Source organism: Lampetra planeri, chromosome 18, assembly GCF_965212315.1.
Source record: "Lampetra planeri chromosome 18, kcLamPlan1.2.h2, whole genome shotgun sequence".
Lineage (NCBI taxonomy): Eukaryota > Metazoa > Chordata > Hyperoartia > Petromyzontiformes > Petromyzontidae > Lampetra > Lampetra planeri.
In genome coordinates this window covers 4,974,227-4,995,361 of record NC_136124.1, presented here as the reverse complement: position 1 = coordinate 4,995,361, position 21,135 = coordinate 4,974,227, and the positions used below count along the sequence as shown (strand labels likewise).

General features: G+C 48.6%; 2 protein-coding genes across 3 annotated transcripts; one reads left to right on the top strand and one right to left on the bottom strand.

Annotated features, from left to right (window-relative positions):
- Positions 1-209: 209 nt before the first annotated feature.
- On the bottom strand, positions 210-5,902 carry PDCD2 (programmed cell death 2). The gene is made up of 5 exons (XM_078602350.1): positions 5,672-5,902; positions 4,212-4,764; positions 3,574-3,677; positions 2,855-2,968; positions 210-850 (listed from the first exon to the last, which is right to left on the bottom strand). Exons 1-5 carry the CDS (start codon positions 5,867-5,869, stop codon positions 659-661), a joined length of 1,161 nt encoding a protein of 386 aa, XP_078458476.1. The 5' UTR covers positions 5,870-5,902; the 3' UTR covers positions 210-658.
- Positions 5,903-8,982: 3,080 nt separating this feature from the next.
- LOC144723525 (cdc42 homolog) lies at positions 8,983-19,692 on the top strand. 2 transcript variants are annotated; one of them, XM_078602343.1, is made up of 4 exons: positions 8,983-10,037; positions 13,014-13,072; positions 14,749-14,937; positions 17,268-19,692. In XM_078602343.1, exons 1-4 carry the CDS (start codon positions 9,644-9,646, stop codon positions 17,580-17,582), a joined length of 957 nt encoding a protein of 318 aa, XP_078458469.1. In that variant the 5' UTR covers positions 8,983-9,643; the 3' UTR covers positions 17,583-19,692. The 2 variants fall into 2 exon arrangements, with proteins under 2 accessions (XP_078458469.1, XP_078458470.1); XM_078602344.1 differs by having other exon boundaries at positions 8,984-10,019.
- Positions 19,693-21,135: the final 1,443 nt, after the last annotated feature.

Here is a 21,135-nt window from a genome sequence, read left to right as displayed (position 1 = left end):
CTGAAGTGTACGAAGAAGCATCCAGCACATGGATCAAAACGTCAGACATGGTTAGCTGCAGATGTCCTGCCAAAAGTATAAAATAAGTTCTCAAGAAGAGTACACTGGTTGCTAGTGGACTTCCAAATACGTTTTTACGGACATTTATAACACTTCCACTATTCAAAGATCTTCTCATATGGGTGTGTGATGCGAATAACATTTTAAAATTATTTCAAGAATGTTTTTATTACTGTACAAAATAATTTACAGCAGACAATGCTCTATCATGGAGGAGCAATTTATAATTCATCGCGCCGGTTAGCTACAAACCCCACGACCCGAAATAGCTTCCCGCTCACGACCAATACAAGTGACTTATATGAACTGCTCCAGGGCCTCCCCTAGCTCGACTCGGCCTTAAATGAGTACCTGGGGTCGTCTATAAACATCGGCACTGGGGGATGACAAAGGTGGCTATACGTGGCATCACCCACCCTCTTAATGTGCCGAGCCGCCCTTCGTAGGCGTTAATCGCCAACAGCACTTTCCCGAACAGTCTTCAGGCTATGCGGGAGACATTTGTTTTTGTGACATCGCAGGACCGTGAGAGATGGCGACAGTTCGGGGGAAGAGTTCTTCACCCAGCAGTGGATTTACTGCACGTTTTAAACACTTGTCATTGGCGCTGCTGGCGTAGTCCCCCGGCGCTGTGCACAAAATCCTGCTTCCAGACGAACTCGGAAACGTACGCGTGGGGTCCGTCGCGCGGCGTGCAACTCCGTGAGCACGTGTACACCACCAAGGTGCCCCAGTCGATGCTCGCGCTTAGGCTGTCCACTTGCAGCTCGCTCAACAGCTGTGGCATCACCTGCAGGTGTGGTAGCAGCACGCACCCGATTTGGTAAACCGTACCACCAGGTGGAGCCCCACGCAGAAGAAAGAAAAACTGTCAACATTTGTGCCGTGCAGCTCTGGCGCATTTCGGTTTGTGCCGCGTGTTGGAAGCTCCCAGGACATCATACCGAACAACAAGCGGTACACCAAAATGGCAAAATCTGCTCGGAAGCGAGCACAGTGGTGTGTGAGATGCCGGTGCTTTCCCTCAAATTCGTGGATTTCCCCAAGATGTTCCAATTTCCCCACATATACAACACTTATTAATGCAATTGAACATCCCAAAGCCGGACCCTGATAGAGTCTTGAGACTTGGTGAATAGTTCCTCAATAAGAGCATTATTATTGATAACCATTACAGTATTCCCTTGTTATTCGCAAGCGATATGTTCCGGAGATGCTCGTGAATAGGAACTTTTGCAGGTAATCATATTGGTCTACGAATATCGCACGGGAAACATCTACAGTCGAGAAGTTCTATCTCATCACGTAATTTAACCTCTTTAATCTCATCATCATGCGAGGACTACAGACTGATAAGCTTGATGAGCCACGTGCTGAAAGTCTTCCTGAAGGTGATCCAACAGCGCATACGCTCCACATGCGAAAATGCATTGAAGAACACACAGTTTGGCTTCTGCAAAGGACTAGGCACAAGAGAAGCAATCTTCTGTCTACAGATACTACTACAGCGATGCTACGAACATCAGAAAGCAGTGTACATCTGCTTCATAGATTACGAGAAAGCCTTTGACTCAGTCGACCACGACCGACTAGCAGCTCTATTAAAACAACTGGGACTAGATAAAAACGACATCAACTTCATCATTGCTCTTTATTGGAAGCAAACAGCCCAACTCCGATATGACAACGAATTGACAGACCCAACACCAATACAAAAAGGTGTACGACAAGGCTGCCCACTTTCACCCAGTCTTTTCAACATCTACTCGGAGCAGATTTTTGATCGAACACTAGCAGATAAAAACATTGGTATTAAAGTCAATGGACAATACATCAACAACATCAGGTATGCCGACGACACTGCACTGCTGGCCGATTCGGAACAAGACCTACAACAAATATTGGACGAGGTTGCCACAGAGAGTCAAATATGGGGCTTACGAATTAATAAAAAGAAAACAAAGGTTATGAAGGTCAGCCGAACTACAAGCGAAATAACAATCAAGCTTGGTAGCGAAAAATTGGAACAAGTACACCGATTTAAATACCTTGGTGTAATCATTGACGATCAGTTGAACCATGAAGTCGAAATCAAGAGCAGAATTGAACAAGCAAGGCAAGCATTTATTAAATGGAAAACACTCCTTGCAGACCGCAACTTGAGTACATCACTGAAACTGCGCACACTGAAATGCTACATCTGGTCAATTTTGCTGTACGGAGTTGAGACGTGGACACTGACAATAACAGCAACAAAAAGGCTCGAAGCTTTCGAGATGTGGCTGTATCGAAGAATGCTGAAAATCCCATGGACAGCCAAAACCACCAATACACAAGTTCTGCAAGATATGGGCACTGACAGGCAACTGCTGAAGACCATCATTAGCAGGAAGTGTTACTACCTAGGCCACATTGCCCGAAACGACCACAAATACCAGCTATTAAAGCTAATCCTGGAAGGAAAAATCGAAGGGAAAAAACGACCAGGACGGCCAAAAACGACATGGCTCAGTAACATCAAAACATGGCTACAATTAACAACAGCACAAACTCTACACGCCGTGCTAGACCGGGACCAATATCATCGTGAAGTCGCACACGCCGTTAGGCAGCACTAAAGAAGAAGAATCTCATCACTTTCGCGATGCAGTTGTGTAGAGTTCCTGACGCTAATCGCGCATAGCCAAAATCGTGGATAGCAAGTTCGTGAATAACGAGGGAATACCGTTTTTGATGAGTTGTAAAAGAATTTGCTGAGAAGTCGGGCTTCGCGAGTGTCACGATCGTTTTCTACCTGGAACTCGAAAGAGCGGGGACTTCCACAGGAGCAGGCTGGGATGTCAGAGGCTGTGGCCACGTGTTCACTTGACACCCACAGGGGCTGTCCTTCCCGGCTGTACCGCAGCACCTGTTTGCACAAATGTCAGTCAGATCTTCACATTGGACCATTAACGTGCGGGTCAAAGCGTCCCTGCAAGGGTTGTTAAACCTTTCCCGTTCTGATGACGTAGGTGTAGGTCGGGAGTTTTCCTTCCGTACACGCATGTCATCGGAATGGAACCGGAAGAAAATAACTTTGTCGGTAACGAAGCTCCTACAGGGCCATGCGGGAGGGCGTGTGGTACAGTTTGGCACCAGCTATCAGTGCGGCCATGTCGCTAGTTCTTTGCGGTGAGTACAAGAGACCCATCTGGTAAATGAGTAATGAGGTTGAAAATTAAAATAGATCGTTACGAAGCACGCTCATCATGTAACTGCTTATATTGAAGCCGCGTCAACTTTAACTCGGTGGATGTTCATTCTCCACTTCGGCCCTCATAGTTTAGAACTCCCTTCCCCCACAGTCGATCAACAGATCGTGTGTGTTGGGGTAAAAGTGTGGGCGTGCTCCCACCCCTTCCAAGATGCATCCCAGAAACGTCTCGCTCACGTAACTTTTTCCTTTTACTACAGAAGATGTTTTTTTTTCTGGGGCTGGTGCCAACAGTGAATTGGTGAGAGGGGCGAGCTGACCTGCTTGGGGTCGCGAGCAATCTTCTCCTTAAAGAGGCGGAAGGCGCGGTCGTCCGCGCTTTCCCTGCGCGCCACGGCCTCCAGCTGCTGCTCATCCAACTCGCCTGCATCACGTGCAGCAGGGATAGAACCCTCATAGGTCAACGTGGAAACACCACAGCAATGTACTTCATGTATCATGCTCAATCCTGCTTAGCTGCAGCCATCATAGATTCTACATTCACCGTGGCAAAAAACATGATTGTTGGATGGAATCGCGATAATTCATCTGTTTGCAACGGAGGGAAATTGTGAAATGCCTACGTCATTGTGACATTGGACCTTTAACATGGAGCCCGCATCTTGTAGATTTTTTTGTAATATCACCACCACCTGTGGCTGTAAATATTTATTTCACTAAACTTAAAACGTGCAAAGGACAACCAGGTCCAAGCACAGATTAAGTATGCAGCTTCAAAACAATAGCTATGTTTTTGTGTGCAGTCTTCCTTCTTTTAATCAGGTGTAGTATTATCAACAACTGGAAAGTCTCGCACAGTAAAAAAAAGACTTGCCAACGAGATTATTCAACGGGGCCAATTCAAAAGCATTTAATCGATTAAAGTCGATGTGTCTAACAAAAACCAGCAGGGACGCACTTTCCGTGGCCGCCTTCAACGCGCCTTGGCCTGCTGCGTCCGATGTAGCTTCCTCTTCCTTCTGCTCATCCTCCACCTCGTCGTCGTCATCATCATCCTCGGCCTCGGTTAAGATCTCCAACTCGGGAAAGAGGAAGCCGTGGTCGCGTTTGGGCGGCGTCTGCGGAGGCTCGGCCGCGTGGCCGCACTCGTGCTTGTGTCCGGCCTTCCAGTCCATTGCCTGGTGCCGCTTCCCGCAGTAGGCCGCTGTGTGGCACCGTGAGCAGGCCTTGGGGCCCGGGCCCCCGCACACGAGGCACAAACGATGGCTCCATGCTTCCCCCGCCTCCTCGGACTCTGCTGCTGCTGCTGCCTCCGCCGCTGTCGTGCCCGAGGAAGGATCGTCCGGGGGTGGATCAAAGGAGTAGAATGGGTTCCTGCGAGGCAGCTGGCAGCGCACCACCCGCAGGCAGCGCGGGTCGTGCAACTCGGCGTAGCACGTGGGGTCCCGGCAGCAGAACAGCAGCAGCGAGCGGTGGAAGCAGTCGTCGCGGTTAGGAAGAGGAGCGTACACCTGTGTGGGGGGGCAGGGGGGGGTCCCGAGATGGTGAGGGTTAGCGACGATACCTTGCCCGTAATATGGCCGTCACACTCTCTCACCGGCGCTGTCAATACAGCACCTGGTGCTGCTATCACTTAACATAAAGATGGATATGCACAGACCGCCCATTGGGACATCTCATGATGTGACACAGGTCACCATCATAGCATTCATATCAATGAACACCATGATAATTACACCTCGTGACATTACACACTGACCACTATCATGACGCTTCGTGATATCACACTGGCCACCACCACGATGTCCCGTGTCATTCATTGCACTGATCACCAAAATGGCACCGACATCACGCATGGACCACCACCATGGCGACTGTCACTCACTGACCGCCGTCATGGCGCATTAATGACGTCACATAGCGATCACCACCATGGCGCATCATGACGTCATGCAGCGAGCACCACCATGACACAATGTAGTGACCACAATGGCGCATCATGACGTAACGCCGTGACCACCACGGCTCATCATGACGTCACGCAGCGGCCACTACCATGGCACATCACGCCAAACTGACGACCGACATGGCACGTAATGACGTCACTCCGCGACGACCAACATGGCGCATCATGACGTCACTCCCCGACCACCAACATGGCGCATCATGACGTCACTCCGTGACCACCAACATGGCGCATCATGACGCCACTCTGCGACCACCAACATGGCACATCACGAGTTCACGACGCAATGCAAACGACCACCACCATAGCAGGCACGCCGTGCCCACCGCCATGGCGCTGCCGCACGTGTTCTGGCGCTGCCGCCGCCCACTCCCAACAGCACCCCCCCCCCCCATACAAGCACCCCCACCACAAGCACCCCCCCCCCCCACCACGCTCATCCCCGCCCGCACCTGCAGCAGGAAGGCGCACGTGTTGGCGCACCGGCCGCACGCGAGCTGCTCGGCGAGGCCCGGCAGCGGGTCGCGGCCGAGCCACGCGGGGCGGCCTCCCACTTTGCTGGGGAAGTTGGCGGCGCGGAGACGCCACGAGGAGGACGGCGGCAGCGCGGCGAAGCCGAGTTCCACGGGGGCGCCGCGGGTAGCCGACATGGCGCGGGCTGCAGTCGGGGAGGAGGAGGGGGTGGGGGGGAGGGGCGGGGGTGGGGGGGAATCGAGGGTCCGCGGTGAAGTGTCTCGGTGTTTTATCAGAAGCAGAGGAATTCCCCCCTGAAGCTTGTCAAGCTACGAGGTCCGACTCAGCGATTCTTTGTCCAGGAGGGAATTTTTAGTTTTCAGGTCAACTCCGGCGCGTACAGACGTTTCAATGCGGGCACACAAACACTGCCTGCTTGTTTGTTTGTCTGCGATGTGACTTTGTGGGATGAGAGTTGAGATGTATTAGGGGCACGGGGTGACCTATAAGGTCTGAATTGGTCCGTAATAAGGTAGGGCACTGATTAGGGGGTTGACAGATATGCATGTTGACCAATAGGATCCAATATAGACCAATCGGGTCCCATGTACAAAGCTGTCAACCCATCCGGTTTATATTCTTTGGGTATTTCGGTAAAGTCACGTAGATAGGCTAATCAACTTCAAGGACAGTGCATATTATTATCCTTATCAGAGTTGCTTCTTTTTGTTTGCTTTATTGACTACTTGTGTTGTGGTCATTGCAAACATGATGCCTTGAATAAAGGTGTCAGTTTTGTACCAGTTAAAAGGGTAAAAACCTACCATTAGGTTCAAATTAATAAAAATAAAAACTACGTTTCGATGGAAACGTAGTTTCTTATTCATTTTTTATTAATTTCGGTAAAGTCACGGAGATAGGTTCAAATTAATAAAAATAAAAACTACGTTTCGATGGAAACGTAGTTTCTTATTCATTTTATTTTTTATTAATTTCGGTAAAGTCACGGAGATAGGTTCAAATTAATAAAAAATAAAAACTACGTTTCGATGGAAACGTAGTTTCTTATTCATTTTATTAATTTGAACCTATCTCCGTGACTTTACCGAAATACCCAAATAATATTAATTCCCGCAGTCACGAAAGCTTTAAGTCAAGGGCGGGGTCAAAACGTTGCAACAATACAAAATACACACGATAATAGTGCAAAGTATAACGAAGGTAAATAAACCACTTTTAAAAATATACAACATCTTTCCAGTCAAGCCCACTAATCGTCACTTCGTGTTGACTGTGAGCGGGAAAAGCGATAACCCCTCCCCGCTCGCGTGCGTACGAGAATATTCAGAAGCAAGTCCACAAGTTTCTGGGTTTTTTCTCTCAAATTCTGCGCCGTTTGGAAGTTCCCCGACCACGTGCGCCGAGTGACGGAGAGGGGAGTTCCAAGGGACCGCGGTGAAGCGTCACGGCGCCGCCGTGTGTGTTCATTATACAGTATTATTAGACGATTATAAGATTCTAGATTTGAAGCTTTCGTGACTGCAAGAATTCATACCCTTAGGTTTTTTCGGTAAAGGCACGTAGGGGAAAAATAAATCAGGGAAAAAAATTAATAATAGAACATTTTTTTCTCTATTATTTTTCCCATTATTTTATTATTTTTTATTTTTTACCTACGTGACTTTACCGAATAAAACCTAAGATTATAAGACGACGATTAGGCGATTATAAGACGACTAGCCTTTTGCTCGTCCAAGGACGGGTGTATTGCAGTCATACTGAAACTTGCACGCGAAAAGCAGACCGCCACGTGATATTCATTGCGTTAATGCGTGTGCAGTTTGTAAGGACGCGGTGACACAGACCGATTTCATTTAAATGTAATAATCCCTTGTTCATCATGAAGCACAGGTGGTGCATCATCCAGTCATCTCAGTCAGTCGACCTGTGGCACCTGGGTCTGCCCCGTGACCTCCTGCCAGCGGGCGTTCGACACTTCACGTGGCCTCAAGGTGCACATGGCCTGGCACAAGCGTCGTGGTGACGTCACCGCCACTTAGTGGCGAATGGCGGTTGTTGTTGTGTATGTGTGTGTGTCTCATGCATACCCGTCAACCCATACGGATTTATAACCCCGTGTTGTACAGGGAAATTTGAGTTTTTCAGGTCCATACGGCTTGCAGCCTTTTCAATACGGGCATTAAAAACATTAAATAATGTGTTTTGTGTGTTTGTGTTTCTCTCCTTGTGATGGGGCTTTGTAGGATGAACGTTGACATTTATAACGGGCGCGGGGTGACCAATAAGCTCTGAATTGGTCTGTAATAAGGTAGGGCACTGACAAAGGGGTTGACATGTTTGCGATTATCTGTGCAACCAGATTTGTATACCTTGGACGTTCAAATCCGACACGTTTTCAGACCAACCCCCCCCGCGTGAATTTGTGTTGTGGCAGAATCGGTGTCACATTGAATTTCAAGCCGTTGGTATCCAACCACCATCTCGTGTACAGCCAATGTCGTCAAATCCACTGCTGGGTGAGTACTGCCTCGCCAAGCCGTTTGGTTGTTTTGTGGGGTAATTCTAGATTTGAAGCTTTCGTGACTGCAAGGATTCATACTCTAAGGTTTTTTCGGTAAAGTCACGTAGGTAAAAAATAGAATTAAATAAAAAAAATTACAAAAATAATACAAATAATTAAATTAATAGAAATAATAATAGAAATTAAATCATTTTATTTCTATTATAATAAATAGTAATAGAAATAAAATAATAATAAAAATGAAATGCTTTAATTTCTATTATAATAAATAATAGAAATAAAATAATTTTATTTCAATTATTATTTCTATTTTTTTTATTTTTTACCTACGTGGCTTTACCGAAAAAACCTAAGAGTATGTTTTGTGGGGGTTTGAGCATACTTGTGAGGGACAGATAAAAATATATGAACGGGAATTTTAAAAACATAGGACAGTTATGGGGTCGTGAACGGCGATAATTGTATTAAAATAGGCGACTTTGGTGATAACGGGACGGGATTAGTTCATTGCAGAGAATGGGGGATCCAACGGCAAGTGCGGAGTTATGTAAAATATGCAGGGCGGGGTTATGTTAATCGTACGGGGCGTGTTTATGTTAATTATTGGAGGCGTGTTTATGTTAATTAATGGAGGCGTGGTTATGTTAATCTAGAGCAAGTCTGGTTTGCGTCAATATATACGAGGCGGGTTTATGTTAATTAGGGGGTGTGTTATGCAAATTTATTTTGGGCGTGGTCACCACGCGCCAGAGTGACCCCCCCCCACTACCCGCTCCGCTCAGTGAGACGCGAAGTGGCCCATGCCGGGTCGGTCAGTCGCTCTGCGCGCACGATCCTCGCAACGTCAGCCGGCAAATCTCTCAACTACCCCCCAGCAAACTCCGCTGCTGTCAACGCAGGCGACGGACAATCCCACGTTGCTAATTTTTTGGGGGGGGCCGTGGAAGAAGTTCCCAGCGGCATGTGCGCCGTCGAGTTTGCGTGGTCAGTGTTTAACGCGCCGTCGTCGGCTGCGGTTCGAGTCGCGTCGTCCGGACGATCATGAAGGAGGAGGGGGGTGAAGGGAATATCTGAAGGGTTCGGCTCAGTGAGAGGAACCAAGTCTGGGTTCTGTCACCAAACCTGGCCACGATCTCCGCGTTCCAATCAGGGGCTGGCGCGTTACCGTCACTTAGACTTTTATAATTAAAAAAAAAAATCGTCATCAATTCATCCTCATTAATTCAGCAGCAGCAGTGCAACTTATCGGCGTTAGTTTGAATAAACACCCGAGTTTTGACGTCAAACAACGAAGGCATCATCAGAAGGCATCAATCGACCAACAACTGCATCAGCTCCTGAAGCAAGGTCAGGAGGTGCAGCAGTGCCATTGTTTATCAGCAGCAAGGGAAGCTTTTAGAGACGTCACTGGTCTCTGGCAAAGACACCCATGCCACCTTACTCCGACTACAAGCTTCTGACCGAAACAGAAGCACCCCCCGTGCCGCCACGGCGGAGTCGTGGGTCAGCCTCACGGTCTGGTGGTGGTGGTGGTGCTGGTGGTGGTGCTGGTGGTGGTGGTGGGGGTGGTGCAGTGACAGGACCAGCAGCAGGGCTTCAGCATGGTGGAGCAGGAGTTGGTGGTGGTGCAGGACACCAGGGCATCACGGTGGCATCAGCCTCGACAAGTCCTGGCGGAGGAGAGAGGCGAGTTAAGTGCGTCCTGGTTGGAGACGGGGCCGTCGGAAAGACCAGCCTGGTCATCAGCTACACCACGAACGGGTATCCAACCGACTACGTGCCCACCGCCTTCGACAACTTCTCCGGTAACAGCAGCAGCGTGTGTGGGTAAACACAATCACGGTCGTTTATTTAGAGTGGAGGAATCCGATGAGCCGTGAAGCTCTTCTTTTTTTTCGCAGATGTCCCGGACCGAGCTGGAGCCCGCTACAGCGGTGGTTGTTTTTTGCTATTGTGGTGCAAGAATGGAAAATTCAGCAGACAATGATAACTGCTATAATTGTAGTTGTTATTCACCCCATGGGAATGTTTGGGTGGGTCCGAGTTGAGAGTTGGCGTCATGGCATGTTTTTTTTATAACGAATAATCGGGTGTAAAATTTATTCGCTGTAAAAATTGCCGTACGGTGTTCCAATTTTCGCCGGTGTTTTTTGTTTTCTTGCCAAGAATTGGCAAGGAGAAAGTGTGGCTTTTGCATCAGATCAGTGCTCTTTCTGGTTGTGTGTTTGTGCGTCCCCCAAACCCAGGGAAAAAATCAAGGACTCCCGGACAGGGTAAAAAAACGTGCCAAAAATGGTTGGTCTTCTTGGTTCTTTCGGTAAAGTCACGTAGAAGGGAAATAATAAAATAATAAAAATAAAACATAATAAAATATCAATAAAAGTAAAAATGGTTGGATCACACTTTTTAGAAAATGTGTTATTTTTTCTTTAAAGTGTGCTTGCCAATGTTACTGTATTTCAGTGACATATGACCCACATTTTAGTGACATGTGTTAGAAGAGAGGATGCCTTCGTTACTCACCCTGTGAGTAAGTGTCATCTCGTGAGTAATTGTCACTCGCCCACTCCCCGCTGACCATTCCAGTCATTCAAGTTGGTGAGATCCTGAGTGGGTACCCTTTTACGGACCATCTACCATCTCCCGTGGGATGGTGATGGCCATCAGTCGCAGAAAACGCCTCGGTGATTTAATAGGGTGTCTGGGGAACTAGAGTGGTGTTGATGCCTCTCTGCTCTGGTTACTGCGTAGGTGGTTGTGCTGTACGACTCTCCAATGTCTCTTCGGGTTGCACTGCGTGGCATTCGACAACGTGTTCAATGTTTCCCTCCGCGCGCCGAAGAATCTCCCAGCATCGTGGGGCGAAACGTCGGACATCGTGCCGAACGACCCGCGCGCGCGACACAACCCAGAAACGCATCACTGAGCTGACCTCTGAGGGTTTTTTTAACTGTCGCGTGTTGTCGCCCGAAAAGCTGGGCAGCTATCGTAGCATATCGATGTCCGCCGGTGTGATGGGTGTTTTTTGCGATGCCTCATATCAGATGTGCAGCAACAAGGGTCAGCGTTTGGTTTCCAAACTTGTGACCCTTGTACTCGAGATGGCGGGGCGGGCGGGGGGGACGGAAAGCAGTCCCACTGAGCTGACCTGCCAACGGGTCATAACTCCCATTGGCGATCGCGTAGAGTGTTGAATTCAAAGTTTGACACACGAGCCGCTGTCCTGTTATTATTGGCTTGCGAGCGACTTGCCGTCTGTCTAAACTGGCACGACCTCGTGCGTTCAGTCACCCCCCCCCAACCAGAGACTGGGAGAGGGAGGGGGGGCAAGGAGAAAAGAACAACTTTGGAAGACATTGGGTCATAATTCTCATCCTCCAGATACAAAGTACATTGGCTCGATTGTCTCTCTGCTGTATAAGTATTTTTTGTGCCTGCGCTATTTCCACGTATCAAGTTGCACTCTGTTTTTTCCATTTGGTTCACTTGCTAATTTTTCTCCGTCCTGATACCCTTGGCTAGGGCATTCTCCCCTATTGCTCAGTCATGAACAGTTAAGCACATGACGCAGGAAACCATGCCGACGCATCGTGGTTTGCTGCTAATAAGGCAATGAATGGGTGATTGTAGTGTGGCAGTTTCCAGCTCTTGCTTGCTGAGTCTCCACGCTTGATTGGATTACAGTAATACACCAAACTGGTCACACGGCGCATTCACTCACAGGGTATTCGATGGCGACCTGCTTACGGCTCTCCGACAGCGCTGTCGCAAATTCAATAGATTTCTAACTTGATGTATAGCTGACTTTTAACTCTGGGTTAAGCAGTGGCGTTTATAGAAGCAGAATTGTGGTGGGAGGGGGGCGGTAGGGTTTAGGTGAGAGGGCAGAACGATGTATTATATGGTACACTATTACGTAGAACCGAAAGAAAATTGTGTGATATTGCCATTCGCTTTTATTGGCTACACGTGGTGTTGGGAATTTGCCAAAAACACATGGCACATCACTTAGCTCAGCACCCCTGGGTTATAACAATTTCCATCGCTTGACTTTTTTCTTTTTCAAAAGCAGTCTTAATGTAATGGAAGTGGGAGAAAATTAACACGTGAATCATGCCAAGTCTCATGCAAATGTAACGCAAGGACGTTCCATGCGCAGGTGGGGGGAAAAGCAGCGGTTGGGTTTACGTGTGCGTTGGTGGTTTGGTTGGAAAAATCCATTATGGAAGCATTGCGTATCGTGATTTCCACAACTCGCACACCGCACGCACTTGTAACATTAAATATTTGTTTTGTATTTTACCAGGTAAGGCCCACTGAGCTATGTAGCTCTTTTTCAGAAGCGACCTGGCTATCATAAATCTAAATTCCAAATATACAGCTAGGCGTCGGAATCGGGATCGAACCCACGACTTCCTGTATACCAGGCGAGGGAGATAATACCTCGCCACCGTGACACCCGAAAACATAAACACATACTGGTGTAATGGTAACGGCACAAGGAGCCATGGAGAAGTCAGGGCCATACCGTGTGCGGCCTGCTGATTATATTACAAATAAGCGGCAGTGCCACGCGAGTTCACGAAAAGTGGCCCATGCCCTCCCGACGCCACTTGCGTGACTTCATCTCTCCCTGTGCGCGAGTGAGTGACGCGTGACAGAGTAGGCTCCTTCACGCGCGTCGATGTCAAGAAGGGGTCGTCCCGGGAGCCGTGTCGTGCCGCCCTTGCCACGATCCGTTCGGGTGATTTAAATTTCGGTGTTTGTGTTCCTGCCTCTGCCCCCACTTGCCCGTGCAGCTGTCGTAGCCGTGGACGGGAAGCCAGTGAGACTTCAGCTGTGCGACACTGCAGGCCAGGTGAGCGGTGGGACACTTTGCCCGTGCCTTGCCTCATCTCGGCAACAAAGTTTACAATTAAACGGCACATATCACGGGACCTTTTTTTGTTGTTGCCAGTATCAAAGTACAGTAGAACCACTCTTAATAGTCTTAGGTTTTTTCGGTAAAGTCACGTAGGAAAAGAAAGTAAAACTAAATAAATAATAAAGAAATAAAATATTTTTTTATTTCTATTCTTTTTTCTATTATTTTTTTAATAAGTAAATAAAAATTGCAAAAAAACTACAAGTAAAATACATTTGTATTTCTAAAATAATTTTTATTTCTATTATGTTTTCTATTATTGTTTATTTTATTTATTTTTCCTACGTGACTTTACCGAAAAAAGCTAAGAGTATGAATTCTTGCAGTCACGAAAGCTTCAAATCTAGAATCACTCTTAATAGGTTTGACCCTTTCTGGGAATAACACAGTAGGTGTTAAGATGTCCACACACCAAATAAATACCTTTTGCAAGGCATCAAGTTTGCATTAACCACACGTACTTGTGGTGAACATGCAAACAAACATGCTCTGATAATATATGTGCATTGTCTTTAAAACTGATTGGCCTACACCAAAGACAGCTTTCATTATGGCCTTGCCTCACCAGTGTCAGACCAGAGAATGCCAAAATACAAACGGTGCAAAGGCATTGCACGTATCAAAGCAATTATAGCTTGGGTTGAACAGCTATATCATGGGACCTTTGATAATAAGAATAAGAATCGGGGCTAAATTTCCACCTAGTTTTCCCGCGGTCAGCTACCAGGCACATATTTTGTGGTATCTCGGTGGCTCAGCGGTGTCCGTGGAGGCCACTTGTCTACAACACAAGGGAAACAAACCATTTGTCTGGCACACACTGCTGATGATTCCGGAGAAGTCAAAACCGGTCCAGAGCATTAGATGACAGACTAACATGGATTTATTTGTATCTATATATACACGTACATTTTTCCTTTAAATAACTATTTTCCACGCCTATTGGAGTGAAGTGTCGCACGATGTGCATTGTGCTCCACGGTGTTTGTGGATGTTTCTTCAACGGAATACGAAGAACAGCAGCGCCGTTGATCAAACACACACCACAGGCTGCCCGAGTAAGGAGCGGCCACACTTCAGGAAAGTTGCGGGTCTCCTCCAAGCGAATTGATTCCTGGTGGTTCATTTGTTAGGTGATGAATAGAATCCCAGAAGTTAATTTCCCACTTCCTCACCGATAAGGAGGCGTTCCACTGTGAAGCACGATAATTGCATTAAAGCCTGCGCAACTGGCGGCTAACAACTCTGCACTGAGCCTGCTGTTTGTTCATTACAGAATATTTCAGGGGTCGGCAAGCGTAATAACAAGAAGAGCCGTTCTTTTTTCCGAATTCGGTTAAAAAAACTCAACGTTGCAAGAGCCGCAATGCAATGTGAATATTTTAAATGTCTGCCATTAGTGTAACAAACAGCATTTATGTCACGTTACTGAAGGGAGAAAACGTAGAATTCAAAAAAACACCATAACCATTGTCCAGCGTGGTGTGGGTATCTCTTCGCTATATTTAAATGCCAGGGGGGAGGGGGGCGGGTTATTTGGTGGGGGGAGGCTGCCGGCCAGCTGCGACGAGCCTGACCTTGTGACCTCGTGTCGTGGCGCCCGTGGACAGGACGAGTTCGACCGCTTGAGGCCGCTCTGCTACCCGCACACGGACGTCTTCCTCCTCTGCTTCAGCGTCGTCTGCCCGGCGTCCTTTGCCAACGCGGCCGAGGTGTGGGTGCCTGAGATCCGGCGGCACGCGCCTCGTGCCCCCATCCTGCTCGTGGGGACCCAGTGCGACCTCCGTGACCGCGTTCAGGTTGGCAACCGCATGAGGAGGGGGGGGGGGAGGCGGAGAGAGGGAGGTCGCTTCTTTTCTTATGCTGCTCCCACGGCCAAAAGTCTGGAATAGCCCTTCGTTTTGCATCTGTAGTCTTTTTGTTTAGACTCTCATTATAAAAGGCGTGCTGCAGTGGCGCCGTGCTTATCACACTGGACTTGCAATGCGGAGGTCGCCAGTTCAAGCCGCCGGCGTAGTTTGTTGAAAGGATGGTGCAAGTTTCTTAAATCCTCCCACCGCTGTCCGCCCAGCACTATAAATGGGTACAGCACAGTTAGTGGATCGGCATGCCACTTGTGATGGTGTAAAGTGTGGGTGTCCTCACCTCTTCGAAGATGTCTGGCCAGCCTTAAGTTGGCCAAAATAGCCAATAGAGCAAGGCCCACGGGCCACTGGGGGCCCCTGGTGGCCTTTAGTGCGGCCCCTGACGTGCGGCCCCTGACAGTACACAACAACACGTGACAACAACCCCCTTGCAGGCGGGGTGTGGTGACCCCTCACACTGCTGATGTCTCATCAGTGAAAGTGGCCCCCCTCTGAAAAGGAGTGAAGCACACTGCTGTAGAGGAACCTCTAGTGGAAGCTCTTCCACCAGCAGTGGCATGAGCAAGCAATTGCCCGGCTGCACCTTTACCACTATTTCAAGCTGTAATACAACCCCCACGTTCCTTTATGTAATTGATCTGATATGCTTACATTTTCGCGTGCTGTGTATTTTATTTGTGTTCGCCGTGTTATTGTTTCGTGCGGTGGGGAATTGATCGGCGATGTTTATGTGTGGCTGCCTCGACCGGCGAGCCGCTGGACGGCTTCAAGAGCCGTTCTGGTGAATGTCCGAACTTCGAGCAGCGAGCGATTGAAGCAGACAGCGCTGCAGTCGTAGTTTATTATTCCGAAACCCAGCCTCACAATGCGGAGCTGCCCCGACTCCGCAGACCGTGGGGGCTTTCTTTATCCGCCATGGCTAGTGCACTGAAAGACAAACCCGGTGACATGAGTTTCATTCCTAGCCGTGGCTAACATCGGTGGCGGAGTGATATCTGAACCGGTCCTGGATCTCCACTTCCCCCGTCACCAACACTCTTTGGACATTGTGATGAAGTGTGGATGGTCAGACAACCGTTAATGTGGGAGGCCTTCATGCAGGAGTGGATTGACAAAGGGCTGTATAGTCGTCATCGTACTTAAATATAAACATCGTGCTTATATATATGCATTGCCGGACTTTACATTACATACTGTATTCAATAATACAGTACTGGCGAAAGTAGTCATAATAATAAAGACATCTTTTTGGTTCTTTCGATAAAGTCACGTTGAAGGGAAGTAATAAAATAATAAAAATAAAACATAATAAAATAATTCTCACGACGTTTCGGCCACAACGCAAGCAGCCGTCCTCAGACTCTGTCTTATCGACAGACCTGGTCTTCACCTGAGGACGGCTGCTTGCGTTGTGGCCGAAACGTCGTGAGAATTATTTTATTATGTTTTATTTTTATTATTTTATTACTTCCCTTCTACGTGACTTTACCGAAAGAACCAAGAAGATGAATCCCTGCAGTCACGAAAGCTTTAAATCGAAAAATAATAAAGACATTAAGCAACATAATAGCACGAATATATGTGTAAGTCGTTACCATAAAAGTCAACTGCAAACTACTTCACGAGAAAAAACAAAACCACTCCAGTGAACGGCGCTCCCATCGAATAATTTGACCCGGTTTTTTTGCTCAGAGCTGGGTAAATAATTGACTTCCAACACACATTACCGAAAGAGCTTTGGAAAGAAAAACAATCCGCCTGTAATAGGCAACTTGGTTGGGGGTGGCACCTCACTGCTGCCCAACACAATCCCTTGCTTACCGTACCGGAGAAAAACGCAGCTGGCCCAACGAGTAGCGCGTTGTAACAGGTTTGTGGTTCGATCACAGCAGCCACCCTGGTTAATACTGAGGGTTGAAATATCCGTAAAAAAGCTATGCACCGTGGGCTTCGCAGCGAAAGTATATTTATGTATGTTGAACGTCCTTCGCCACCATACGTAACCAAGCATGGTAGTCAGAGGTGCGTTAAACAACCCACTGCCGTTATCCGAAGAAAGAGTAGGCCACATTACTTAATCGGGAAGCCGCATAACAACATCGCCCCTCTACTGGCAGACTCATGCCCAGCCTGCGTTCACCTTGTGCATCGCAGGGGTCCCCCTGCCGCGTGGCTCCACGGGGTACTGCCACGGGAGGCGAGGCTACGACGGTGACGGTGACGAACCCCCCGCTCCTGAGCTCACTTTGCTTTCACCGTTCCAGGTGCTCATCGGGCTGGCGAAACGCGGCGAGAGACCCGTGACGGAAGCGGAGGCGCGGCGGCTGGCGGAGCAGACGGGCGCGCGGGCCTACCTGGAGTGCTCAGCGCTCACGCAGAAGAATCTGAAGGAGGTGTTCGACGCCGCGATCCTCTCCGCGCTGGGACGCGCGCCCGACGCCGGCGGCAGGAGGCCCAGGCTGCAGTGGCGAGGAGACCCGGGGAGCGACAGCCGCCGCAAGAGGGCGAGGACGCTGGCGCCCGCTTGCCTGCGCAGCCTCTCCAAGGCTTGGTGGAAGAAGTACTCCTGCTTCGGATGACGACGACGATGATGATGATGGAGGGCCGGGTGCTGCTGCAGCGACGTCGCGAAGGTTCGGAGGAAAGTTCGAGCGCAAAACAAAGGAAAGAAACTCTCATCGAAATGCCTTTTCGCCTCTTTTTTTACAACACGTTCTTATTGCACAAGAATTGAATTCGGTCTAAGGTGACGTGATGGTGAGGCGACGCGCGTTTAATTTAAGTGTTCCGGTTTTATAATTGCGTTGAAGCAAGCGCTAAAACGTATGGAAGGGTATTGTACAAAAAAATGTTTAATTGCTGTTTTAGTGTTGAGAGGCTTTTTACCTGTCAAGGGTCATCACTGGTTGGTGGCCAAACGGTGAGGTTAAAGAAGTGATCTTCTTTCCACAGTATAAAAAGCCTTATGAAGACAATGAATATATGTGTATATACAGTATATTGTATATGGACTGTCGGTGTTCAATCGCCTGACTTGTACTGACTTCACTAACTGACTCGACGAGAGAGAACAGACTTGCGTGTATCTGTAACCCTCTTCATTAAGCTCGTTTAACTTTAGCAAATGGGAAACTAAACGTACAACTTCCACGAAATACTTAATCCCGACTCGTTGTTTTTTTTTCTGTTTAAACTGCAATATTACCTGAAATAATATTCAAAACACCGCTTGCTTTTGCAGGCGAAACATATTTAACTTTAATTTGTCGCTAACACACGGGCGCACGTGATGCGCGTGTATTTGAAAATGCTTTATCAGTAGTTTACACGCGATAGCGAGACTCGCGTGAAGAAAGCTAATGCAAGTCGACTAAAATTGCGACCTGTGTCTTGTGCTAAGACACGCACCTATGTTATCATTATGCCTCATTGTACCTGCCACTTACTCCTACAGTGTTACGACTTTCTGTACGTCCTTGCGCATGTGCCTGTTTTTTTATGATTTCCCCCCTCCCGTTGCTGATTTCTGGATGTGGGAACAAACCTTTCGACGGACTGTGAAATCTCTGCACTTTCATTTCTCGGGGCGGTGGGGGTATGGAGGAGGAGGTGTTCATCCCCTTTTCGCTAATTTAGCTTTTGATTTTGACGTCGCCTCCAAGTTGCCGCTTCTTTTAATGAAGCCGGACACGAAACGGTAACACCACCGTGCACACACACACACTACACCGCGCACACACTACACCGTGAACACACACACACTACACCGTGCACACACACTACACCGTGAACACACACACACACTGCACCGTACACACACACTACACCGCGCACACACACTACACCGTGAACACACACACACTACACCGCGCACACACACTACACCGTGAACACACACACACACACTGCACCGTGCACACACACACACTGCACCGCGCACACACACACACTACACCGTGCACCCACACTACACCGTGAACACACACACACACACTGCACCGTGCACACACACACTGCACCGTACACACACACTACACCGTGCACACACACACTACACCGTGCACACACACTACACCGTGAACACACACACACACACTGCACCGTGCACACACACACACACTGCACCGTACACACACACTACACCGTGCACACACACACACTACACCGTGCACACACACACGCACCGTGCACACACACACACTGCACCGTGCACACACACACACTGCACCGTGCACACACACACTACACCGTTGACACACACACACTGCACCGCGCACACACACACACTACACCGTGCACACACACACACTACACCGTGAACACACACACACTGCACCGTGCACACACACACACACACTGGACCGTACACACACACTACACTGTGCGGACACACACTACACCGTGCACACACACACTATATCGTGCACACACACACGCACCGTGCACACACACACTACACCGTGCACACACACACACTGCACCGTGCACACACACACATTGATCCACTCTTCACCCACGTGCCCCCTGACCCCGCCGTGTGCATGGTTCTATTAACCTGCGTCATTTCAGAGTGTGGGGGGGGGCGGATTTTAACATATTGCTCAACATTGCCGATGTTCATACGTACGTTGATTATCATTGAATACATCTGTAAAAGAATTTAACTTTATTAAAAACTTCCAAATGAAATGCTGCTCTCTTTCGTGTTTTAAAATTGTCACGAACCGAAACAATAACGGGCGCTTTCATTCAACGGGGAGCGAGTGTGGCTGCCGCCTGATGATGCCGGTTGTAATTACTGGCGAAACGTCGTACTCGGATTGTAAAATGTCGTGGATTTGCTCGCCAACACACCCGGTGTGGTGTTCTGGTAACGAATTGGCACGTTCTGTTTACGTGACAAACCTTACTCATTGGCTGTGTCGGGTGGTGGCGGGCGTAACGACGCAAACTAACCCAAAAGTAAAAGTCTGTAAAATGGATATTGGTCGCGAAAGCCTCCGAGTTAAGCAGAGAGAGAGTGAGAGAAATACAGTCGCTGCTAAATTCCAAGTTCACGGAGAGACATGATAATTTCTCTTCCTCGTCGTTCCACGGGCCTCTTGTTATTTGTTCGCCAGATGCCCCTTCGCCTCCACCACCACCACCACCCCCTGTCTCCACTGCAGCAATGGAAGTCGCTGCAGTTTTCTCGCATCTCCCAGATATTTCCATTGTGACTCAATTTTTCACGCCTGTCGCATCGCGTACTTTACCGTCTGGAATTGACGGTGGGGGAATGGGGCAATGAGTTGTGGCAGAGTTTGTGTGTTCGCTGTGCGTGTGTGTTCGCTGTGTGTGTGCGAGTTGTGTGTGTGTGTTCGCTGTGTGTGTACGCTGTGTGTGTGTGTTCGTTGTGTGTGTGTGCACGCTGTGTGTGTGTGTTTGCTGTGTGTGTGTGTTTGCTGTGTGTGTGTTCGTTGTGTGTGTGTTCGCTGTGTGTGTGTGTGTTCGCTGTGTGTGTGTGTTCGCTGTGTGTGTGTACACGCTGTGTGTGTGTGTGTTCGTTGTGTGTGTGTTCGTTGTGTGTGTGTTTGCTGTGTGTGTGTGTGTTCGCTGTGTGTGTGTGTTCGCTGTGTGTGTGTTCGCTGTGTGTGTGTACACGCTGTGTGTGTGTGTGTTCGCTGTGTGTGTGTTCGCTGTGTGTGTTCGCTGTGTGTGTGTGTGTTCGCTGTGTGTGTGTGTGTGTGTTCGCTGTGTGTGTGTGTGTTCGCTGTGTGTGTGTGTTCGCTGTGTGTGTGTGTTCGCTGTGTGTGTGTGTTCGCTGTGTGTGTGTACACGCTGTGTGTGTGTGTGTTCGCTGTGTGTGTGTTCGCTGTGTGTGTTCGCTGTGTGTGTGTGTGTTCGCTGTGTGTGTGTGTGTGTGTTCGCTGTGTGTGTGTGTTCGCTGTGTGTGTGTGTTCGCTGTGTGTGTGTGTTCGCTGTGTGTGTGTTCGCTGTGTGTGTGTGTGTGTTCGCTGTGTGTGTGTGTGTGTTCGCTGTGTGTGTGTGTTCGCTGTGTGTGTGTGTGTTCGCTGTGTGTGTGTGTTCGCTGTGTGTGTGTGTTCGCTGTGTGTGTGTGTTCGCTGTGTGTGTGTGTGTTCGCTGTGTGTG